The following is a 22089-nucleotide window of genomic DNA, read 5'->3' as shown; positions in this document are numbered from 1 at the left end:
GCCTATAATTTTGTCAAATGACGTTTTATGAGCTATTAAGTCTTATAATAAAAAAATAAATAGGTGTTGTAAGGCAAAATATTTGACCTTACATGGTATGGAAAAGCACAAAGGATTCCAAACATTTCACACTAATTCCAAAACCTCAACTAAGTACATCCTTAAGTAGAAAACTTCATTACTGTAATAGCTAACAGTCTGGCTCTTGAGTATATGCAAGCTAAGCTTAATCTTTATTTTGTCATCACAATATTAACAATAAAAAAAAAGAAGCATCATCATTGAGCTTTAAAAAGAGCACATTCCAGTTATCAATAACCACGGTATATGTGTATATTTTAAGATACACAATTCTACAATGTAGTCATCCGATTTTGATATCAGTATAGCAATTTATTTCAGAAGTGTTACCCTATGTAATGTCTAGAGATATATTTGACAGAATTGTTTGCTTGTATATGTTGATTACTTTTTAATATCTCCGATAAAAGTTACTTCTTGATCTGTGTAAATACCTTAGAACCCTCTTGCGTTGACGACCTTTATGCAAAACTCCCAACGTTTTCACAGTCGTCATTTTCGAAAATTGGCTTTCAATTTGTTACTATTATACAGTGTATGTCATGTCTTTAATACATATAAGATGCGGTATGACTGCCAATGATATAACTCTCCACATGAGACCAAATTGACACAGAAATTAACAACTTTAGGTCACTATATGGCCATCAAAAAAAGAACACAACTCCTTTGATATGACTTTTCTGGTATTGTGTAAATGTATCATTAACGCTTAGTCCCCTATTTTTAGCCGTGAGTTCTTTCAATAGAAAATGTCCTGTAAATGTTGACAAGTCCTTATTGTACAGCGTGTCGTTTCCTAAACTACTAGAACCTCTGTCTCTTGTATATATAACAAAGACATCAGCTGTGAACGAAAAAGAAAAAGAATTTTGAGTATTAAGCCACAATTAAGAAGTGACGAGCTTGCTCTTGGCTGAACAGCAAAAAAAGAGTGTTTAGTTACAGTGTACGCAGCATTTTATTTTAGGGATGGCAACGAGTACTGTTTTAGTACTCGTATTTTCGTTTGCGAGAGTTTTACATCCTGAGATATTTGTCTTCATATTACCACTGACTTTAGTTCAGTTGAAATATCCCCCTGGTAATACTAAAAATCAATTAACAACATACATATGTTTATCCTTAGGCTATCATATGTTACAGTAGAACCAGCAACATCCTTTCTTTCTAAGGGAATACGGTAAATTCAGAAATTATTGCGAGGTTTTTATTTTTGCGAATAATGCGACAGAGTTGTAAACGCAATAATTAAAACTCGCATTTTGTAATATTTTAACTGAATAAAGCATGACTTTTCCCCAAATCGTTAAAATTAAAATCGCATTTAAGTTGAAATTGACAAAATCGCAATAATAAATGCACGTGATAATTTCTGAATTTACAGTATTTTCATGTGCACACTTACTTGTAACATGAAATAAAAAGGCAAATTGTCTTTCGTCTGAAAGTGTTGACCAGATCATATTTCTAAACAAGAACAACAGCAAAGTGACCTGCGGTACGAAACTGAGGCCGCGTTCACATTGACCTAAACTCGGTGTTGTGCTAGTGTAACTCACACAAAAACTAAATATAATGATGTTCCCATTGATACAACTCAATGTTTACATGTATGTTTACATGTAGTTTAAATCATGTTTTGTCGATAGTCGATGTAGGCCTTGTGTAGGTTAAGTGTACAAAAACTAAGCATTCAGCACTTTAATTTTCCCATGTAAATTTAAAAAAGAAACACTTTTTATATAAAATTGGTACTTGCAACACTTATTAATACAGTTCTTTAAAGAAATATTTGTCTAAATTTGATATATTTATTTGTTATGAAAACACTTAACGTAGCCTTATTAACCCCTAATCAAGACTCATCTATTATCATTACCGAACACATAATTCATTTCAAATGGTCTTCCCGAATCGATTGGACGTACACACTAACAGACATATTTGCCACTGGTCTTTATACTCAAACAACGATTCAGTCATAAATGCATTACTGAAAAAGGGTGAGGTTAATTGTTTGTCTGTGTAGTATCTTAGATCCGTTAAAATACTATTAGAAATAAAAAAAAAAATGAAAAAAATACCCCCTCTCTTTCCAAATACTCCTTGGAGAAAAAATACCATTCGAAACAAACAGAATAGATATAAATGTAATGTTCCTTAACATCGCAATTCTTTTTCTTCGTCTGTAGGTGTAACGGTTTATTCCTCCCTCTGTGATATTTTATCCTAATAATTTGTCCCGGTAATTGATTTCCAGGCATGATATTTCACAGGTTGATTTATTCCAGAGGAGTGAAAATCTATCTGTGTTATGCGGATAGTATGATCCGGTATATAATTGCCATATTATATTTAACAGAACCGTGTGAAATAGAGTCCCATTAACTACTATGTAAGTTACACACAATCAATATATACCTGACTATGATTATAAAATATTTCACAAAGGTAGAACAAATTTGCATAATTAAATAAGGGGATGCAATTAGGAGGAATTTAATTCTAAAGATATCAATAATATTATATTTCTGAATCTATTTCATAGTGAACTTTTTCGTTGAATCTTATTTTTTATATATTCATTTATATAAAAAGATGACTTACAACTTGATTTAATAAAACAGATAACATTTCACATGTAAATAATATCCAGCTGTTAAACATGCTTTTTGTTCCAATATATTGTTATGCTATGATTTATCTGATTTTCATATAATCAACAACTACATCTCAGGCCCCAGACAAAACTATTTATATAGTTAAAAATATCATCATGATGAAATTCTTCTATTACTGTTAACAGTAGTAATGCAACTATATTTCTACCTTACTTTTAAATTTATATTTGTACTAAGATCTGAAAACAACTCACTTTTACATGCATTTTACAAAACTTATTTAATCATGATATTATTTTCACAATTACGATCTTTGAAATTACTTCTGGTTTTCTTCCCTATATTTCATGATAATTTTCTTCAGTTTTAAAAGGATGATATTGACTTGAAAATTTCAGAATTTTTTTCAATAATTTGTAAAATTATTTCCCATTAAAATACATTTTTTTCTTAACTATTTCGCTTTAATTCAAATACACTATTATTATTTCATAGTATTTTTAAAGGATACGTTTTTTTTCTAATAACTTTTCAATAAGTTAACTACCCAGATAGAATTTCACGGCGAAGGAAAAAATATCCCAGGGAAATATATTCTTCCGGATAAAAAAAATAACAACAACTACTGTGACATTTTTTCCTCGGGATCAAATTTCACCCGGATATAATTTTGCTTTACATTAAAAATTCATCCCCCTTTTTTTAAAGTCAAATGGTCGTTCCTGAACTGCTAGAAAAGTTGATCGAAAATTTGAATTCGGTTCTCCGTAAGGAACATTTAATTCACATATAGTTTACAAGTGTGAACAAATCTTATGTACAGGTAGCTAAACAAGGTGTATAGATGTGAACAAATTAAATGTGAAACTAGTGTATAAAGTCTCGGTCACACCTCACCGGATAGTACGAACGGACGTCTAAAGGATGAACATAAAAGTTGTCCATTGACAAAATTGTTATCCGTTGGGAGTCCGTTGATGAACTGACCGAATAAAACGGACGTGTAACGGATTCATAACGGACATACACCGGATATACAACGTACGAGAAACGGACACGTACCGGACAGAACGGATGTCGAACGTACATCAAACGGACGAGTAACACATAAAACGGACTCCTAACGGAAGTGTACCGGATAAAACGGATAAACAAGATATACCGAAAAATCAAAGGCGACAATAATAATACATTTAAATCGCATAAATATTCAAAATGTTTCTGTGTAACTGGTTTAGGGTTGTTCTTCAAAATTTCGCCAAAGGACAGTGTCTGGCCTGAATAAGAACTGCTTAATTGTAATACTTGCCTATATTCTGAGATGTATTATGAACAATAAGAATTCATGAACCTTAAGAAATCTGACATACCAATAATTGGCATTTCTGATGCGAAATTTCCAATTGGCATTTATCCGTTTCAGATCCGTTCATCATCCGTTTTATCCGTTATACGTCCGGTAGAAGTTCGTGTTTAATCCGGTCAACATCCGTTTTATACGTTAAAGGTCCTGATAGAAGTCCGATGGTGAATTTATCTTCCAGACCTCCAACGGACGTATAACGGACACGTAGCGGATCCAAAACGGAAACGAAACGGACGAGTACCGTACAAAACGGACGCCTAACGGACGAACAACGGACATTTTATCCGTTAGATGTCCGTTCAAAGTTTGAACATGCTTAAAATACTCCACTGGACAGAACGGACGTCGACGAATAAAACGTACGCTTAACGGACATGCAACGGATATTGACGGACGTCTAACGGATAAGAACGGACGTCTAACTGACATGAACGGATTGAAAAAAAAATTATCCGTTAGGTGTTCGTTCGAGCTATCCGGTAAGGTGTGACCGAGGGTTTACATTAAACCAAATGTAAACATTCAATTATTTTACATAATTAAGGCCGTTAGTTTTCTCGTTTAAATTGTTTTACATTGTCTTATCGGGGCCTTTTATAGCTGACTATGCGGTATTGGCTTTGCTCATTGTTGAAGGCCGTACGATTACCTATAGTTGTCATCAAAAGCCTTAAAATGTTACCTTTGTTTATTTATCAAGACTTCTATGTAAACGTGATTGGTATGAGATGTACATTTTAATTAATTAAATTACTCGGTGTTATTCAAAACTTAACTTATAATTGTTTAATTTAAAATTAAAAAAAAGCCGAAAGTACGAGTGCGACAAAAAAACTTTAGAGACGTTTAAGATTCATGCGAATACTCGCTAGTACTCGCGAGTACTCAAGTAGCATGACCAAGTATCCGCGTCTCAAATTTCAGACATTTTCTTTTGACATCATTACTTTATTTGCGTCCATCTTCACAAAAATCAAGATGCACTATAAAAATTAATGAAGAAAAAAATAATTTTGAGTACGTAACAAGTTAAAAGTAACAATTATATGAATCTATGGAACGCCAAAGCTGCTGTATTTATACTTATTTCTATATATATGCATATACTTGTCTAAATATAAACATACTTTTTTCAATATATGCACATACTTTGTCTATATATGCACATACTTGTCTATATATGCACATAATTTGTATATATATGCACATACTTTGTATATATATGCACATACTTGTCTATATATGCACATAATTTGTCTATATATGCACATACTTTGTTTATATATGCACATTCTTTTCTATATATGCACATAGTTTATGTCTATTTGTCAAATACTTAGTGCAAAATACAAAACATTTCTATATCTAATTAAGGTTCTTATTCAAGTCTGTATCACCTACCCTGTATCGCATACCCCGTATCGCATAGCAACACTAGTATTGCATACCTTGCGTGACGTCATAAATCGAATGACGTCAAAATTTGATCTATGACGTCCAGTTGCTGTTCCCACCAAGCAAAAGTCAGCTTGCTTGAAATCAGTCATGGGTTTGTTTTTTTTTATTTTTTAAAGTCATAAGAAACGAGTGACCGGTGAAAAATAATAGTCTTCCTATTCTTAAACCAATGCATACAAACATCATAAACTTAGTCTTTTGTGCTCGAATTTATCATTTTTTTAGTGTAAATTTCGTATAATCGTCAATTTTTTTTTCAATCGGTAAGTGTTGTTGTGAAAATATGGCAGGTAATTACAGTTCGTGTTTTGAAGCCGAAGTTTAACGATTGTCACCTGTTTGTCAACAATTGACGAAAAATATACAAAAAAGCATGGCAATTGAGCACGTGTTTAACATGTAAATTCAGATATAAGTTTATTTTAAGGACATCCATGGGTATTGTGGTCACCGGATTTTTACTAGATGGGTCACACTGAGGTCACCTTGCATACGGAAAATATATCGGGGGAATTGCTTGCTGGAAGGAAGCAATTCAAATAAAGTAAACTTCTTCTAAATATGAATAAATTAAAGAATTTTCTTCAGAAAAAAGTATATGTACATAAGTTTTACAATGAAGCCTATCCATTGAGTTATAAAAACATATGCAGTATTTTTTTTTATTTGAGGTTTCTTATGACTTTAATTAAAACATGTAGTTGAAATGATAGGACAGTATCGTTTACTTAGTGAATTGTTTAAATATATAATCGTAGAGGCATATTGAGAAAGTAAAGAGTTTCATTGGGACCCAGCAAATAAGGAAGTCTGTAAAAAAAAACAGTCAGCTAAAAATACACAGGAAAATAATAATTTCCTTTCCTTGGTTATATTTTTGGTCATTTAAAAAATACTGAACTCCGAGGAAAATTTAAAACGGAATGCAAGTTTCTAAGATTTCATTTCTAAACGTATTTGAATTCTTCAAAATTTATCTCATCGGCTATACCGTACTTTATTCAAAATCATTAATTAAAGGTATGCTTTATTTTATTTTTTTGCTTTTCACCTGGTAAACTGAACTATTCAATTATGAAGCCCTGTCATCTGAACTTATTTAGATAGATTTATCAATAATTCAATTCTTTAAAGAAAACATTCCTCAAAACATCAAAGCCTTTGATTTGTTTTGCGCTTTTTATTTTTTTCTGAGGCTTAACATACCTTTTAATTGAAGGAAGGCTGGCGAAAATTCTTTATTAAAATCTCCTAACCAGGTAAGATAAATGGATGTTGCCTTTAGATATTCAAATAAATATTACTATGTCTGTTTGTTTAGTTTGCTCACACAATGTTGTGCAAATAATGGAATGCGACTGTTATACAAGCGAGAGGTTTAGCTAGCTAAAAACAGGTTAAATTTATCTTTTTCAACATCATGAAATGTAGCAAGTCAGGAATATGACAGGTGTGTTTCATTCGTTTGATCAGTTTCGGCTTTTGATTTTGTAATTTGATTATCCGTTTTTAAATCTTTTTTTGAGTAAGTATAATTGTTATTTTTCTTTTCATTTAATTCAGCAACCAACGTAACAAAATTATGGTCTTACCTCCCATTTTCATACATGCCTGGACAGTAACTAATCTTTTATCACCTTGGTTCTCAAGAATAACATTTGTCTCATTAAAATCAACAAATACAAAGATGAACTGACATCTTGGTATATTCAATACATCTGGATCAGTTTTTTCAAGTAGGAATGGTTTTATTTCAACTTCTTCCTCCTGAAATACTGATGTTATTATTCTATGATGTAAACCCTGTGTTTCTTCATGGAAACTAAGAATACAAATAGATTCCGCCATCTTATATCTTGTTATGTCAATTTGATCTAGTATAGTCCTTCTTTTTGGCTTAATCAGCTGGAATGAAGATTGTTTTTTAAATAAGAAAATCAAATCAAAATCAACCTTTTAAGAAATGAAAGAAAATTGCTAAAACTACAAAACAATACAAATTGTGGAAAATTGGTTGAAAAAAAAATCTACGATTTTATATGGATGATGGTAAAGTAAATAGTACCAATATACGGTGTAATTATCACCATTCATCTACTCTTAGCTTATATTGTACATACGTTTATCTAATTACTACGACAATGTTTTCTGTATAAACTGACATTTAATACATTTATATGATCACCATGATTATCATTGCTCCAAAGTAAACTTTAATGTCGGATTTGACATGATCATTTTAACTACATTTTTTTCTTGATTTACTTACATGTTGAACTGGACCCTGTGCATACAGGCTTTCGTGTGTATCGTGAGGATCATCGTGAGGATTATCATAATTGCTTCCTTGACTACCATAAAAAACATTTCTCCAAGGAAAAAACTTATATGCAATCAGAAAAAGTAGCAATGCCTCTAGGATCAACCCCACCAGTAGAACAAAGACTGTTTCTGTAATACAAAAGGTCACTTAAATAACGTTTATATTATAATTGGCTTAAAATGCTGTTATGTAGAGAAAAGCAGAAAGATTGGAAAATTTGCGTGCAATATTGTATGTGTTTCATGAAAAAGCTTTTCTATTTTATCTATATTTCTATTTTATCTATATTTATGTTTTATCGCTTATACAATGTATGACCATCGGAGATCTTCGAAGGTAGTCTCAATAGTAAATTAGATGTCATCAAAACTTACATACACACGAAACAAAGCAACTTATATCGCGTTCATGTACTGTAAATTGTTTATTTTAGACTAATAATTTGGATAAATGTTTTACATGGTTATAAATCAAATATGAGAACTTGAGTCAAATATGTGAACATCAATTGACAGTTAGTGTCCCTTTATAATCTGACTGAACTAGTTTTGTAGAACACATACTGGACCAAGAGATTATTGACGGCCAGAAAAACTATCAGAAGCACTGTCTACCTGCTTCTTTTTAACAAGTTTATAGGAAACGAGCATGTAATTTTAGATTGCATAAATTGTAATTCACTAGGGTGACTCAGATTGATAACTAATAGTATTTGAATTTGAGCGTTCCTGGTGAAGGAACAACCAGAAAAGCTCTTCGCACGCAGTCTGCCCGAGAATCCTAAAATTCATAAGGTATTGTAATAATTTTTAGAATATATACTACAAATGTAGTGGACTAAAAGTTTCTTGTTGCAAAGAATGTTCTTACCAGAATATGTTATGTATGTATTGTCATAGATTGGTCTTGTTCCAGTCAAGATCTGTATGTCCCTTTTCAACAGAAGGAGATCCTCTTTCAATTCTCCTTTCACACCTTCAATGAAACCAGTTATACCATTATTTACCTCTGTGACTTCATTTTTTAAATAAACAAAATTATCTTGAACATATTTGAAATCTTGCTTTAACTGTGTCAAGTTGGCTTGACATTGTAAGAGTTTCTGCATCACGTCCTCCATTACTATACTAGATTGTGTAATATTATCACTTAATATATATGTTGTATGTGTATAGTGTGGAGTCCACAAATATGACATCAGTCCTCCTCCTAGAAAGAAAGCAGTCAATAATCTGAAATATAGTAAATCAAAGTTAATTATTCAAAGATTTATTCAGTTCTTCATTTTCTGGTGGTTTTATCTATGTTGCTGTATAGCTGTTTTAGTTATGTTTACATTAAGTATCTTTCAAACATGCATTCATTTTCAAAACCTCAAAGAAGAGAAGAATATATAATATAAGAAATCTATGCTTTTTGTAATGCATATAAAGAGACAACAAGAATTGCTGAAAATACTGCACATACGTACAGTACAAATGACCACAACTACCACTTAAACCCCACTACTCAAAGAGAAATTGAAAATGATCAAATCAGATTTAATCTTTCTATTCTGTATGATCATAGAAGTTATATGTTAATATTACTTCAATTGTATAATCAATGAAGAATATGAAGAATCTTTTGTAAAAATATTGAGTTATCTCCCATTGATTGATTTTTTAAAATGTGTCAAAGGACTCATGATTAATTTAATTAAGACCGAACACTTTTTTCCTGGGCCCAGTTTCACGAAGCTGTCTTATGACTAAGACATGTCTTAGGATGGTCTTACGGCACATCTTAGTCCTAAGTGGGTTTCACAAAGTGGTCCTAAATTAGGACATCTCTTAAAGTTGGTCATAAAGTTAGGACAACGCGAGAGGTGTCTTATGATGGTCTTAGGATAGTTATACGTTTATTTATACAAATTACACTTATTTTTTATATTAATTTTGAAAAAATATCTTATTATCATCTAATTATCTGTTCTCCTGTTCCTGCTTTTAACGTAATTTTTCTAGCTTGACGGATTATCATGATTTGTCAACAATGTAAATTCGATGTATAATTGATATCAAGATTGCACGATTTTATCCCTTAACCTTTTATAACCAATAAAGTCGAAATTGAATTCAACTCACTTGTACCAAAAAAATAATCATTTTACATTCTTGTTTTCTTAATTTTTCATTAAAAATTTCATATTTATATTGATGTATTGTTTGAAGATAATTTATAAATAAATGACTTTTACTTTTTTTATATTTATTTTGCAAATTATGTCATTTATATTGATCAATACGTTTAAAATAATTAATGGTAAGACATACTACCTTTACATTATTTTTTTCCGTAAATCATATTTATATTTGAAAATTTAAAGAACTTGAGACAGGTTTAGGATGTCTTAGCTAAGATCATCCTAAGACAGCTTCGAGACGAGGTCTGAGATATGTCCTAGGATAGTCATAAGAGGATCATAAGACATGTCCTAAGATATGTCTTATGGCATGTCTTAGGATAGCTTCGTGAAACCGGCCCCTGGTATATTTTGGTCCTATAGCTCCTATCGGTTCTAACTATTCGTTTATTCATGGCTTTCTGATGTATGGATTTGAAAGTTCCTGGTTAATTCTACATCAAGATCCAGGACTTACAAACTCATAAAGTCATGAAAGTGGGTTTTTTTCATTTATTATCGAATTGATTCTCAGATCTTTGTTTGTATGAATCCTTTTTTAACCTTTTTATCCTTTATGTGTAATTGTTATGTATTTATGTATTTATAATTCATGTGTTTATACATATACGACTTACATTAATCCAGTCAGCATTTTTGTGAATTACATTTTGTCTTTTCTTAATTCTTCTTCACTATTCTTCTTACAGTTTTATTGTCCACAAAATCTTCAAAATTATCTCTGTCACAGGAGCTGACTGATCATTTGGATCTCCGCCAATTGCAACCTGTGGACTATGATATGTGTTGTCTTTTTTTTTGTTTATCTCTATTAGGTGTGCCTGTCTACATTTACAGGCTATTTACCTATTTTATCTTTACTTATCATTCTTCTGTTTGGACACCGATACCAAATTATATCAGAATGTCAGCTATAGAAAAATCAAAATACTTTATTTGAATAGTGGTGTTCAGCTGATTACAAAATATGACAACACTTATATATTGTGTTACATTTGGTGTTGTCTATCTATCTATCTGAAAGTATCAATAAAATAAATGATATCAATTTTATGTTTCCTCTGTGAGTATGGAACCACCTCACTAAAGCTAAACACATCAGTTGTGTGATTTCTCTGCAAATTCAGTTTGATAAAAGAAACAACAAAATACTGTAAATTCAGAAATTATTGTGATGTTTTTCTTTTTGGAAAAATCGCGTTTCAGTCTAAAATGACAAAATCGCCATAACCAAAGCATGCAGTTATTCATTAATTTACAGAATAAGCAATAAAATGTTCAACAAACCATAACCTATGACTTGACACTTGTCAAAGCATATAACTTTAATATGCCACGTCCAAAAGTACTGAATCTGGTTATTAGTTAAAAAACGAGACGTCATAATTTGTATTTTACGGTGATTTTGTTTTGTGATTTGCAAAATTAGATAAGAATCATGTACACTAATGATCTGTAAAATAAATTTATTCTAAAGGTTATCAATAAAACAATAGGAACATCTTTAAATATTGTTTTGATCGGTACTAACATTGATTTTATTTTTGAAAAATCAAAACATAATTTAAAATATTATTGAAAATACTCAATTGATATTGTGCATCCTGTTTTAACATATACACTTATATGTTGTTATTGCGGTACCACGATTTCCAGAGATATAAAAGAACCTTTATGATATCCCCAAAATAAAGTGATTTATCCTGATAAGTTTTTTTTAAAGTGATTTGCTACTTTTTTTATGATGTTATACTACTTTTAACAATATTAAAGAATATCAATTAAAGATATAACTCGTGTTTACTCCATAAAAGTGCATTTCACTTCAAGAATTTGATGTGTATGTCTTGTATACAAAATATAACGTCAGTCATAAAAAAAAACCAGAGGCTCTCAAGAGCATGTATCGTTCACCTGACTGTACTTGGGGTTTTGAAATCATATAAGAGCATTCATGCTATGTTGATGCTATTCCATTCAGTGGTTCTCTAAAAGAAGACTTTTGTATGCATTTTCTATAGGGTCCTATGTTAAACTACCCCCCCCCCCGCCCCGATCGCGGCCATCTTGGATGATGGTTCGACTACAAAGTAACAAAACTTGGTCAGCATCTCATAAGAAACATTTATACTATATTTGATTTCATTCCATTCAGTGGTTCAAGTTGAATGTATTTCCCGTAGGGTCCTATATAAAACTAAGTCTCCCAACTGACGACCATCTTGGATGATGGATCGGCGACAAAGTAACAACACTTGGTCAGCATCTCAATAGGAACATTCATGCTATGTTTTGTTTCATTCCATTCAGTGGTTCACTAAAAGAAGTCATGTGTATGTATTTCCCATATTGTCCTACGTTAAACTAAGTCCCCTGCTTGCAGCCATCTTGGATTATGGAACGGCTACAATAAAATAAAATTAACGGTACCAATTTTCTTGCACCAGATGCGCATTTCGACAATACATGTCTCTTCAGAGATGCTCGTAGCCAAAATATTTGAAATCCAAAGCTTATATAAAAAATGAAGAGCTATAATCCAAAAGGTCCAAAAAGTATAGCCAAATCCGTGAAAGGAATTAGAGCTTTGCATGAGGGAGATACATCCCTTTATTTATAATAATATCTAATATTTTGTAACAGCAAATTTTAATAACACAAACAATCCGTATTTTCATGCCAGTACCGAAGTACTGGCTGCTGGGCTGGTGATAAAGTAACAACACTTGATCAGCATCTCATTCAGTGGTTCTCTAAAAGAAACCATGTGTAGACATTTTCCATAGGATCCTGTGTTAAACTAACCCTGGCAGAAATCTTGGATAATGTATCGGCTGCAAAGTAACAACATTTGGTTAGCACCTTATAAGGAACATTTATACCATGTTTGGTTTCATTCCATTCAGTGGTTCTCTAAAAGAAGTCATTTGTTTACATATTCCATATATCGAATCATATAATAGACAACCAATTTGGATTCCAACCAGGACGTTCAGCTGTTGACGCTATATTTACTCTGCATGAAATTATTTAACATACTCTTCAACATAAATTGAAGTTATATTGTGGTTTCGTAGACTTCCGAAGGGCCTTCGATAAGGTGGACAGAAGAATTTTGATATACAAACTTCTGAAATCGGGAGTTAGCAGTAAATTCGTATCAATGGTCAATTCTATTTATTCATCTGTGCGTTCACGTGTGCGGTCTGGTGGAGTACTATCAGAGGCTTTTGATAATCATATTGGCGTAAAACAAGGTGAGCCCTTATCTCCGTTACATTTCCTTTTTTTTTTAAAAGACATTATTCAAGATATCTCCACCGATGTAAACGAAGATGTCATATCTTTGAATGGAATCCTTATATATCTTATACTTTTTGCTGACGACACCGTTTTTTTTGTTGGAAAAACACCGACTTTTCTGCAACACTTATTTGATAAACTATTACTTTACTGCAATAAATTGAATATTTAAGTCAACGCTGATAAAACCAAAGTAGTGGTATTTAGAAATGAATTTAGACTAGTAGACACTCATTTTTCTATGATAATAAGGAACTGCAAGTTGTAAATTCATATGTGAACCTTGGTTTATTATTACATTACAACGGAATTTTTTTATATACTCAGAAACGTTTAGCACAACAACGATCTAGAGCCATGTCATCTTTAATGAACTCTCTCAAACAATTCTTCAACACCCCAGAAGAACAGATGTTTCTTTTCGACAGTATAGTCGGATCCATTTTAGGCTTTGCATCAGAAATATAGGGTTTCCATCGTGCTTAAGATATCGAACTTATAAATAATCGTTTTTGTAGATTTGTATTAAAATTGGGTCAAAATGTACCACCATGCTTTTTATATGGCGAACTTGGCCATTTACCTCTTTTTATTGTTAGAAAACAAAATATATTGAAATATTGGTTACATATTATTACAAATAAACCAAAAGTGGTATACGATGTGTACAAACTCTTGTATGACGATGCTATCAATGGTCATGTAAACTGGGCCTCAAATATTCGTGATATGTTATATGATTTTGGTTTAAATTATTTATGGCTAAACCAAGATGCTGCCACAATTTGAATAAATAACATTAAAACTCCTATTAAAGATCAATACTTGCAGAATTAGTCAACTACTATTCAGGAATGTAGTAAACTGTCTTTTTATAGTATATTTAAATTAAACTTTTTATATTGAAAAATATCTGTCTTATAGCAATAATGTTAATCTGTTAACAAAGTTACGTAGTGGAACATTAAAGTTAAATATTGAAGTTGGCCGTAATAATAATATTCCTAGAGAAAATCGTTTATGTGAATGTTGTAAAATGTGTGTTATTGAAGATGAATACCATTTTGTTCTTGTTTGTCCATCTTATATATCTGTATGAACATAATTTTTACCAAAGTACTATTGTCATTGGCCTAATAATATCCAACTATTAAGTTTACTACAAGCTTCTAGTAAGTCTCTTTCGATCAAATTATGTAATAATGTAAATAAAATTGAGAAAGGAAATGGTGAATGTGTCAAAGCGACAACCACCCGACCAAAGAGCAGACAACAGCCGAAGGCTTCCAATGTGTCTTCAATATAGCGAGAATTCTCGCACCCGTAGGTGTCTTTCAGCATGAAAAGCTGCATGGAATATTCGATCTTCAATAGTCTCATAACCTAATTTATATGTCATTGTATTATACTATTGTTCTCTGTTGTCTATTCATATTTTATATAATGTAATATATGTTGTTAATTTAGCCATAACATGTCTATGCTTATATAAAAAGATTGTCTATAAAAAGATTCATTCGTTCATTCATTCATTCATTTTCCATAGGGTCCTATGTTAAACTAAGTCCCCCGCTTGCGGCCATCTTTGATGATGGATCGGCTACAAATTAAAGTAACAACACTTGGTCAGCACCTCATAAGGAACATTCATACCATGTTTGGTTTCATTTCATTCAGTGGTTCTCTACAAGAAGTCATTTGTATGCATTTCCCATAAGGACCTATGTAAAACTAAGTCCCTCGCTGGCGGCCATCTTGTGTAATTGATCGGCGAAAAAGTAACAACACTTGGTCAGCACCTCATAAGAAACATTTATGCAATGTTTGGTTTCATTCCATTCAGTGGTTCTCTACAAGAAGTCATTTGTATGCATTTCCCACAAAGGCCCATGTTAAACTAAGTCACCACTGGCAGCCATCTTGGATGCTGGATCGGCTACAAAGTAACAACACTTATTCAGCACCTCATAAGGGACATTGATGCCATGTTTGGTTTCATTCCATTTAACAGTTCTATAACAGAAGTCATGTGTATGCATTTCCAATAGGGTCCTTTGTTAAACTAAGTTCCCAGCTGGCAGCCATCTTGGATGATGGATCGGCTACAAAGTGACAACACTTGGTCAGCATCTCATAAGGTACACTCACGCCATGTTGGGTTTCATTCAATTTAGTGGTTCTCTATAAGAAATTCAAAATGTAAAATGTTAACGACGACGACGACGGACGACGGACGACGGACGCCAAGTGTTGAGAAAAGCTCACGTGACCCTTCGAGCCAGGTGAGCTAAATATTATCAAGGAATTGGCATACAAGATATACAAATCGATTTTCTGTAGATTGCATGTACTTTTATTAATTATGAACGCCTTAAATAAAGGCAACAGTAGTATACCGCTGTTAAAACTAATAAATTCATGGACAAAATCGGAGCAACAAACCAAAACCGAGGGAAATGCATTAATTATAAGAGGAGAGCAACGACACTACAATAAAATGTAACAAACACAGAAACGGACTAAGCATTAAACATATATTATAACATCAAAACCAAATACTTGAATTTGGGATAGATAAACTTTTGTTTCTTGATGTGCTGAAACACCAGTATCTTAGGGAAGGAAGAGGTTTGGCGGTTCTTATGGTTAACCCCGCTGTATTCTTTATGATCCGGTCTAAAGTTTGGAGCCTTCATTTTAATGGTTATGTCTGTCATATTAGGTTTTGTTAAAAAAAAAATTATACAATAGGCCGTTAGTTTTTCTCATTACAATTGTTTTACATTTTTTTGCATGTTGGTTGTTTTATTGACCACCATAACACTTGTACGTATTTTTTTAATTTAAAAAAACAACAGATGGTCAAGACAGTTTAATTTTGGATTAGGGTGACTGAAAATTTCATGATCTACTATTTCGACGAGGTTTAGTCATCTAATTCAGTCGGAAAAAATGTTTTACGAACTCGTATTAATCTGGTCCCTTTCGCTTAGGCGAATTTGGACCTTCATCTGCATTTGGAAGACAATTAGTTTCGTCGATCGAAAATTGACGTATAAGAGGGACGAAAGATACCAGAGGGACAGTCAAACTCATAAATCGAAAATAAGCTGACAACACAATGGCTGAAAATTAAAAAAAAACCAGACAAACAATAAGACATATGACACAAAATGCGCGCTGGTTATAACATTTCGATTCCAATGTCTTCTATTTCGACAAAGAGATAAATTTACAATAATACGCAGAAAGAGGATTGCTTTTGACATTTCCTTAAAAAAAAGAGACTTCTGACTGTTTTTGTCAATAATTGTACAGTGATTATTGTAAGAAAGCTACAAACTCGTGTCTATGTTGAGTTCTAGTGAACATTTGAAAGCAGGTAGTAAATTAACAAGAGGTTACTTAGTTTTGCTTCAAAAATTGCTGCGCAAAACACATATGTTAGAAAGGGAATTCGACTTTGTCTACCTCAAAAAACGCAGAAAAAAACCATGTCTGTGCGTTTTGCTTATAGCAGTTTTATTAAACGTTTTTTTACAAAATCTTAAACTTGCAACACCCGTATACCTAGCATGTTCGTATTCACATTTACATATAAAATTGAGAATGGAAAAAATTGGGAATGTGTCAAAGAGACAACAACCCGACCATAGAACAGACAACAGTAAAAGTTTACCAACAGGTCTTCAATGCAGCGAGAAATTCCCGCAGCCAGAGGCGTTCTTCAGCTGGCACCTAGACAAATATACATGCATACTCACAAAATTATAGAACTGCATTCGCAATTGTTATCATCCAAAATATTGTCCCAATTATCGATCCGAACGCGTCAACGTCCGGATTCAATTGTATCGGAGTTATGCGGAGTGATATAGGTATGTAGATAACTTTATTGATTTAAAAGAGAAAAATTGACAGCGTGTAATCCTTTCAATGTTTTAAATACATATAGAAATTTGAAAATATATATGTACTTAGATTTGTACATTTACAATTTTGTAGAACCGTGTAAATTTAAATAAACAATGTCCCAAACAATGTATGCAGAAAGTAGCAGATATCCCTGTACAGTACCTGTTAAGCTGAGAGTGGTAACATTTTAGATTAGACTTCTTAATGGACTAGAAATTAAATTGTTGTTGTGTTATACAAGAATGTGGTTTAAGATTATAATAACTACGGAATTGGAATCAAATGACGAAGAATCCTGACTGAGAAATATTTTTCAGGTGTTCAAACGGCCATATTGATAAACATTATCGGACGGAAAACAAACAAAAGATGTTGAAAAACAATCTTCTGTTACACATTGTAATGATAAAATTAAAAGAGAAAATCTTAAAATATGTGCCTATGTTTACGCTAAAAAATTTACTTTGAATGTAACTAAAGAGTATGGTTTTCATTACAAAAACAAAATCCGTTCGTCTTCTCAAGGACTTAAACATGTGACCTATATATTCGACTTATTAACGAAAGCAATCCCGTCATATGAGTACATGTAAAACATTTCAAGTCATGGCAGGAATTTGTTAACAGATTATATTTAAAAAGAGTCAAAACACTTAATTTAACTTGGAGAATCCTTGTGTTCATACGTGTAGAGTATGGTATACAATTCATGAATTAAATTTCTTGGGCCACTCATTAACAAAATTCAAATCTCTAAATGTTGTCTGTAGTCCGTCCACTGTCTAGAACTATCAAACAACATACAGCACACTACAATTGTTAAACTGCCTATTCTAGTGATGGCGTAATCAGAGGTGGATACTTCAAAAATCCAAAGATCTTTTAGAGTACATACAATCTTATTCTTTTCATCTTGTAACAGTATTAAAACATTTGACTTTTCATCTCTTTACACAAGTATTCCACATTCCAAACTAAAAGACAAATTAAAAGAGTTGGTATTGCTTTGCTTCAGTAAAAAAGAAAGGCCAACGTGTATACAATTATCTTGTCTTAGGAAGGGATAACTCCTATTTTGTAAAGGATCACTCTGATTCAAACAAAAATTCTCTAATACTGATATTATCAAAATGCTTGATTTTGTGATTGACAACATGTTTGTTACGTTCGGAGGACGTGTTTTTTAACAGACTGTCTGCATTCCTATGGGAACAAACTGTGCCCCTCAACTTGACTATTTGTTTCTTTATAATTACGAGGCTGACTTCATGCAGGAACTTCTTAGCAAGAAAGATAAGAAGTTAGCTATATCCTTTAACTTTACTGTCCGCTATATAGATGATGTTTCTTTCACTGAATACTTCAAAAATTTGATGACTATGTGGAACGCATCTATCCAATCGAACTAGAGTTAAAGGATACTAAAGATACAGTGAAGTCAGGCTCATATCTTGACTTACATCCAAAAGTTTTCAATGAGGGTCGGTTTAAAACAAAACCTTACGACAAAAGAGATGCCTTCAGCTATTCAGTTGTGAACTTTCCATTTCTAAGTAGCAACATTCCAGCAGCACCTGCATACGGGGTATATATCTCCCAATTGATACGATATTCCCGTGCTTGCATTTCCTTTCATGATTTTCTTGAAAGAGGGATGCTGCCGACATGAGAGAAATTAAACCAAGAGTTCCAAACGGTGAAGTTGAAAACATCCCTTCGTAATTTTTTTCGGACGCCGTCACGAGTTGGTTGACCGTTATGGAACAACTGTTTCACATATAATATCGTATATGTTCCTTACGTCGTAAATATAATCCCCTTCCATTTCATGAATGTGACCTACCGAATTAGACTATTTACCGGATTCGTTATCACATAAGCAACACGACGGGTGCCACATGCAGAGCAGGATCTGTTTACCTTTTCGGAGCACCTGAGATCACCCCCAGTTTTTGGTGGTGTTCGTGTTGCTTATTCTTTAGCAATGACATTGTCAGTTTATTTCCGATTTATAAGTTTGACGTTCCTCTGGTATCCTTCGCCGCTCTTTTGTTTCCCATTCATTAACTGTGCGTGAGCTTTTGAGTTTGTCATTTGATAAAGTATCGTCCGTCTTATCGGTTGTGATCCAATTAATTATAGGGTTGTCTTTCCTTGCCATCATTGTCAAAGGAATTTTTTTGACGGATGTTGTGAAGTGATTGTATTGGATTCCGAGATTGAATGTTGGTTATGTTGGAGCGTCGCTGTTTTTGCCTTGTGTTTTTCGTTGTTCTTCGATGTGCATTTTATGCCGACTGCTGCACTATTTGTTTATGCGTTTCTCTGTTGTGAATGTTCTTGCGTGTACTTCTGTTGTGTTTCTCTTGGGTAATGTTTGAACAGTATTTTTGACATTGTCATAAAGCGGGATGTTTGGCATGCCATTAAACCAGGTTCAATCCACCATTGTTTTTTTCAAAAAATGTCCTGTACTAAGTTGTTATCAAATAGTTAGTTTCTTTGGCAGTATTCTAGCCAGGATGCTAGTCAGGTGCTAGTCAGAAAAAAAGGGCAATTTTACGTAAAGGCGATTGAAAAAAGGGTAATTATTTAACCACATAATTAATTAGCACATAACTCGGACCCTATGGTAAAAGCAGGTTCCGTTCAGGGGTGTGTGTTTTGTTGAACTTTTCCGGTCTTTGAAGCATACAAAATAATGTTGGTGTCTGGTAAGCTGTTATAAACTATACATAAACTCATCATAGATACGCCAGACGCGCGTTTCATCTACAAAAGACTTATCAGTGACGCTCAAATCCAAAAAAGTTAAAAAGGTCAAATAAAGAACATGTAACTTCTTAACTATGCAAACAAAGTCAATAGGCCTAAAATAATAACAATAATGGAGCAGCTTAATAATTTATTTGTAAAGTTGTATCGCTTTAATCAGATACAAATACGTGTATCAACGGTTCTATTCTTTCCATACTTTCAAGTACCATGTCCAAATATTGATGATGAACATTTGTCATGCGTATGAAAAGCACGGACACTAAATAAATGCAACTGCATATTAACATCGTATAATAAGTGGTTTCTGTACAACTAATTTAATCAAAAGCTCAAAATTCCATCAGCTAATGAGACAGCAATAGATTGACTTGAGGCAAGAAATTGTGAAATTAGAAGCTAAACATTTCATCTGGTAATGAAACAACAAAAGATGTAATGGAGGCAAGAAATGGTCAAAAATAAGCTTTATATCTCATTAGCTAATGAAACAACAAAAAATGAACTTGAGGCAAGAAATGGTCTAGTTATAAGCGTTAAACCTCATCAGCTAAAGAAACAGAAAGAGGGACTTGTGGCAAGAAATGTTCAATTAAAGCTGACACAACACTAAAATGTAACATATGCAAAGGTTATGTCCACCATTTCAACGACAAAGATTTGAAATATGATTAAAGCAAATAAATGTTCGTAAATTACTGAGTATTAATGATATATCATAATGGTTTCTGGCAAATTGTTTAAAAAAAATGTAAACCAAATGACATAATAAAGACAATGATTGAAAAGCTGATAAAAAGATAATTGATAAGAGTACATGCATACATACATAGCAATAACTATTTATATAGCACTATAATACCACGTTGGTATAATGTTTCGTTTTTGGCAAATATCATGCTAATCATGATTTTTCTTTCTATTAATTAGCAAACTCCATTATTGTAATGGCTATCAGTCAGGCTCTTGAGTGTTTGCAAACTAAGCTCATTTCTTTTTTTTTCATCACAACATTTACAATAAAATAAAGAAAGCACCATCATTGACTTTAAATAGAGCACATCCAAGTTAAAGTTATAATTGCAATCAATAACCACGGTATATGTCTATGTTTTAAGATATACAATAATACAGTCTAGTTATTCGATTTTAATATCAGTACTATAGCAATTTATTATTTCAGAAATATAAGCGATGAGTGAAATTTATTTGGCAGAATCCTTTACTTGTACATGTTGATAATTTGGATACATGAAATAAAACTATAGCCCCAATATTATCATATGTAAATATCCCCATACCCTTTACCTTTGTCAGTTATACAAAAAGCCCCAAGTTATAACAGTACTATTAGTAGTCATGTTTGTCAATCGGCTGTTAAGATGGGTTTTTTTTTATTATAGAGAGAATATATTGTCATTTCTCTAGTACAATTTTCCTGATGTGACTTTTCTGGTATTGTGTAAATGTATCATATACGCTTAGTCCTCTGTGTTTAGCCGTGAGTTCTTTCAATAGAAAATGTCCTGTAAAGGCTGACAAGTCCTTATTGTACAGGATGCCATCTCCTAAATAACTAGAACCTCTATCTCTTGTATATATAACAAATACATCAGCTGTGGACACAAAAGGAAAATTAATTTTAAATATTAAGTCACAAGCAGTGATGAGCTTGCTCTCACCTGAACAGCAAAACATAGAGAGTATTGTTAAGCAACACTTTATTTAAGTTTATTTTCACCATGCACTATATAATGTTAATAGAAAATTTATCAATAGTTCAAATCTTTCAAGAAAAACATTTCTCAAAGCGTTAAAGCCTTTTAAATAGTTTGTTTTGCGTTCACATTCGTTTTTATTTCTGTGCCTAATCGCACATTTTAACTGAAGGAAGGTTGATGAACATTGATTATTAAAATACTTCCTAGCTGCTTAGCAAGATAAATTGACTTGTTTTAAAAGTTCAAATAAATAGCATTATCATTATCTCTTTGTTTTGCTCACAAAATGTTGTAAATAGAATGGAATGTGACTGTCCTATACAAGCGAGATGTTAATC

General features: G+C 32.4%; 2 protein-coding genes across 3 annotated transcripts in view; both read right to left on the bottom strand.

Annotated features, from left to right (window-relative positions):
• Positions 1-713: 713 nt before the first annotated feature.
• Positions 714-22089, bottom strand: part of LOC134723218 (uncharacterized) — a 61865-nt gene continuing 40489 nt past the window's right edge. Inside the window, exon 6 of one of the 2 annotated variants that reach the window (XM_063586846.1) lies at positions 714-928. In XM_063586846.1, coding sequence (XP_063442916.1) covers positions 729-928 — 200 coding nt within the window. In that variant the 3' untranslated portion in view covers positions 714-728. Of the gene's footprint in view, positions 929-21406; positions 21647-22089 lie in introns of those variants that run through there. The other variant, XM_063586845.1, reaches the window with a different exon arrangement.
• Positions 1146-12424, bottom strand: LOC134722228 (uncharacterized). Its single transcript, XM_063585839.1, has 5 exons — positions 12396-12424; positions 8723-9084; positions 7799-7980; positions 7122-7434; positions 1146-1171 (listed from the first exon to the last, which is right to left on the bottom strand). Exons 1-5 carry the CDS (start codon positions 12422-12424, stop codon positions 1146-1148), a joined length of 912 nt encoding a protein of 303 aa, XP_063441909.1.

This window comes from Mytilus trossulus, chromosome 6, assembly GCF_036588685.1.
Source record: "Mytilus trossulus isolate FHL-02 chromosome 6, PNRI_Mtr1.1.1.hap1, whole genome shotgun sequence".
NCBI classification, from domain to species: Eukaryota; Metazoa; Mollusca; class Bivalvia; order Mytilida; family Mytilidae; genus Mytilus; species Mytilus trossulus.
Note: the sequence above shows the minus strand (reverse complement) of the source record. Positions and strands in the feature narration are given on the sequence as shown.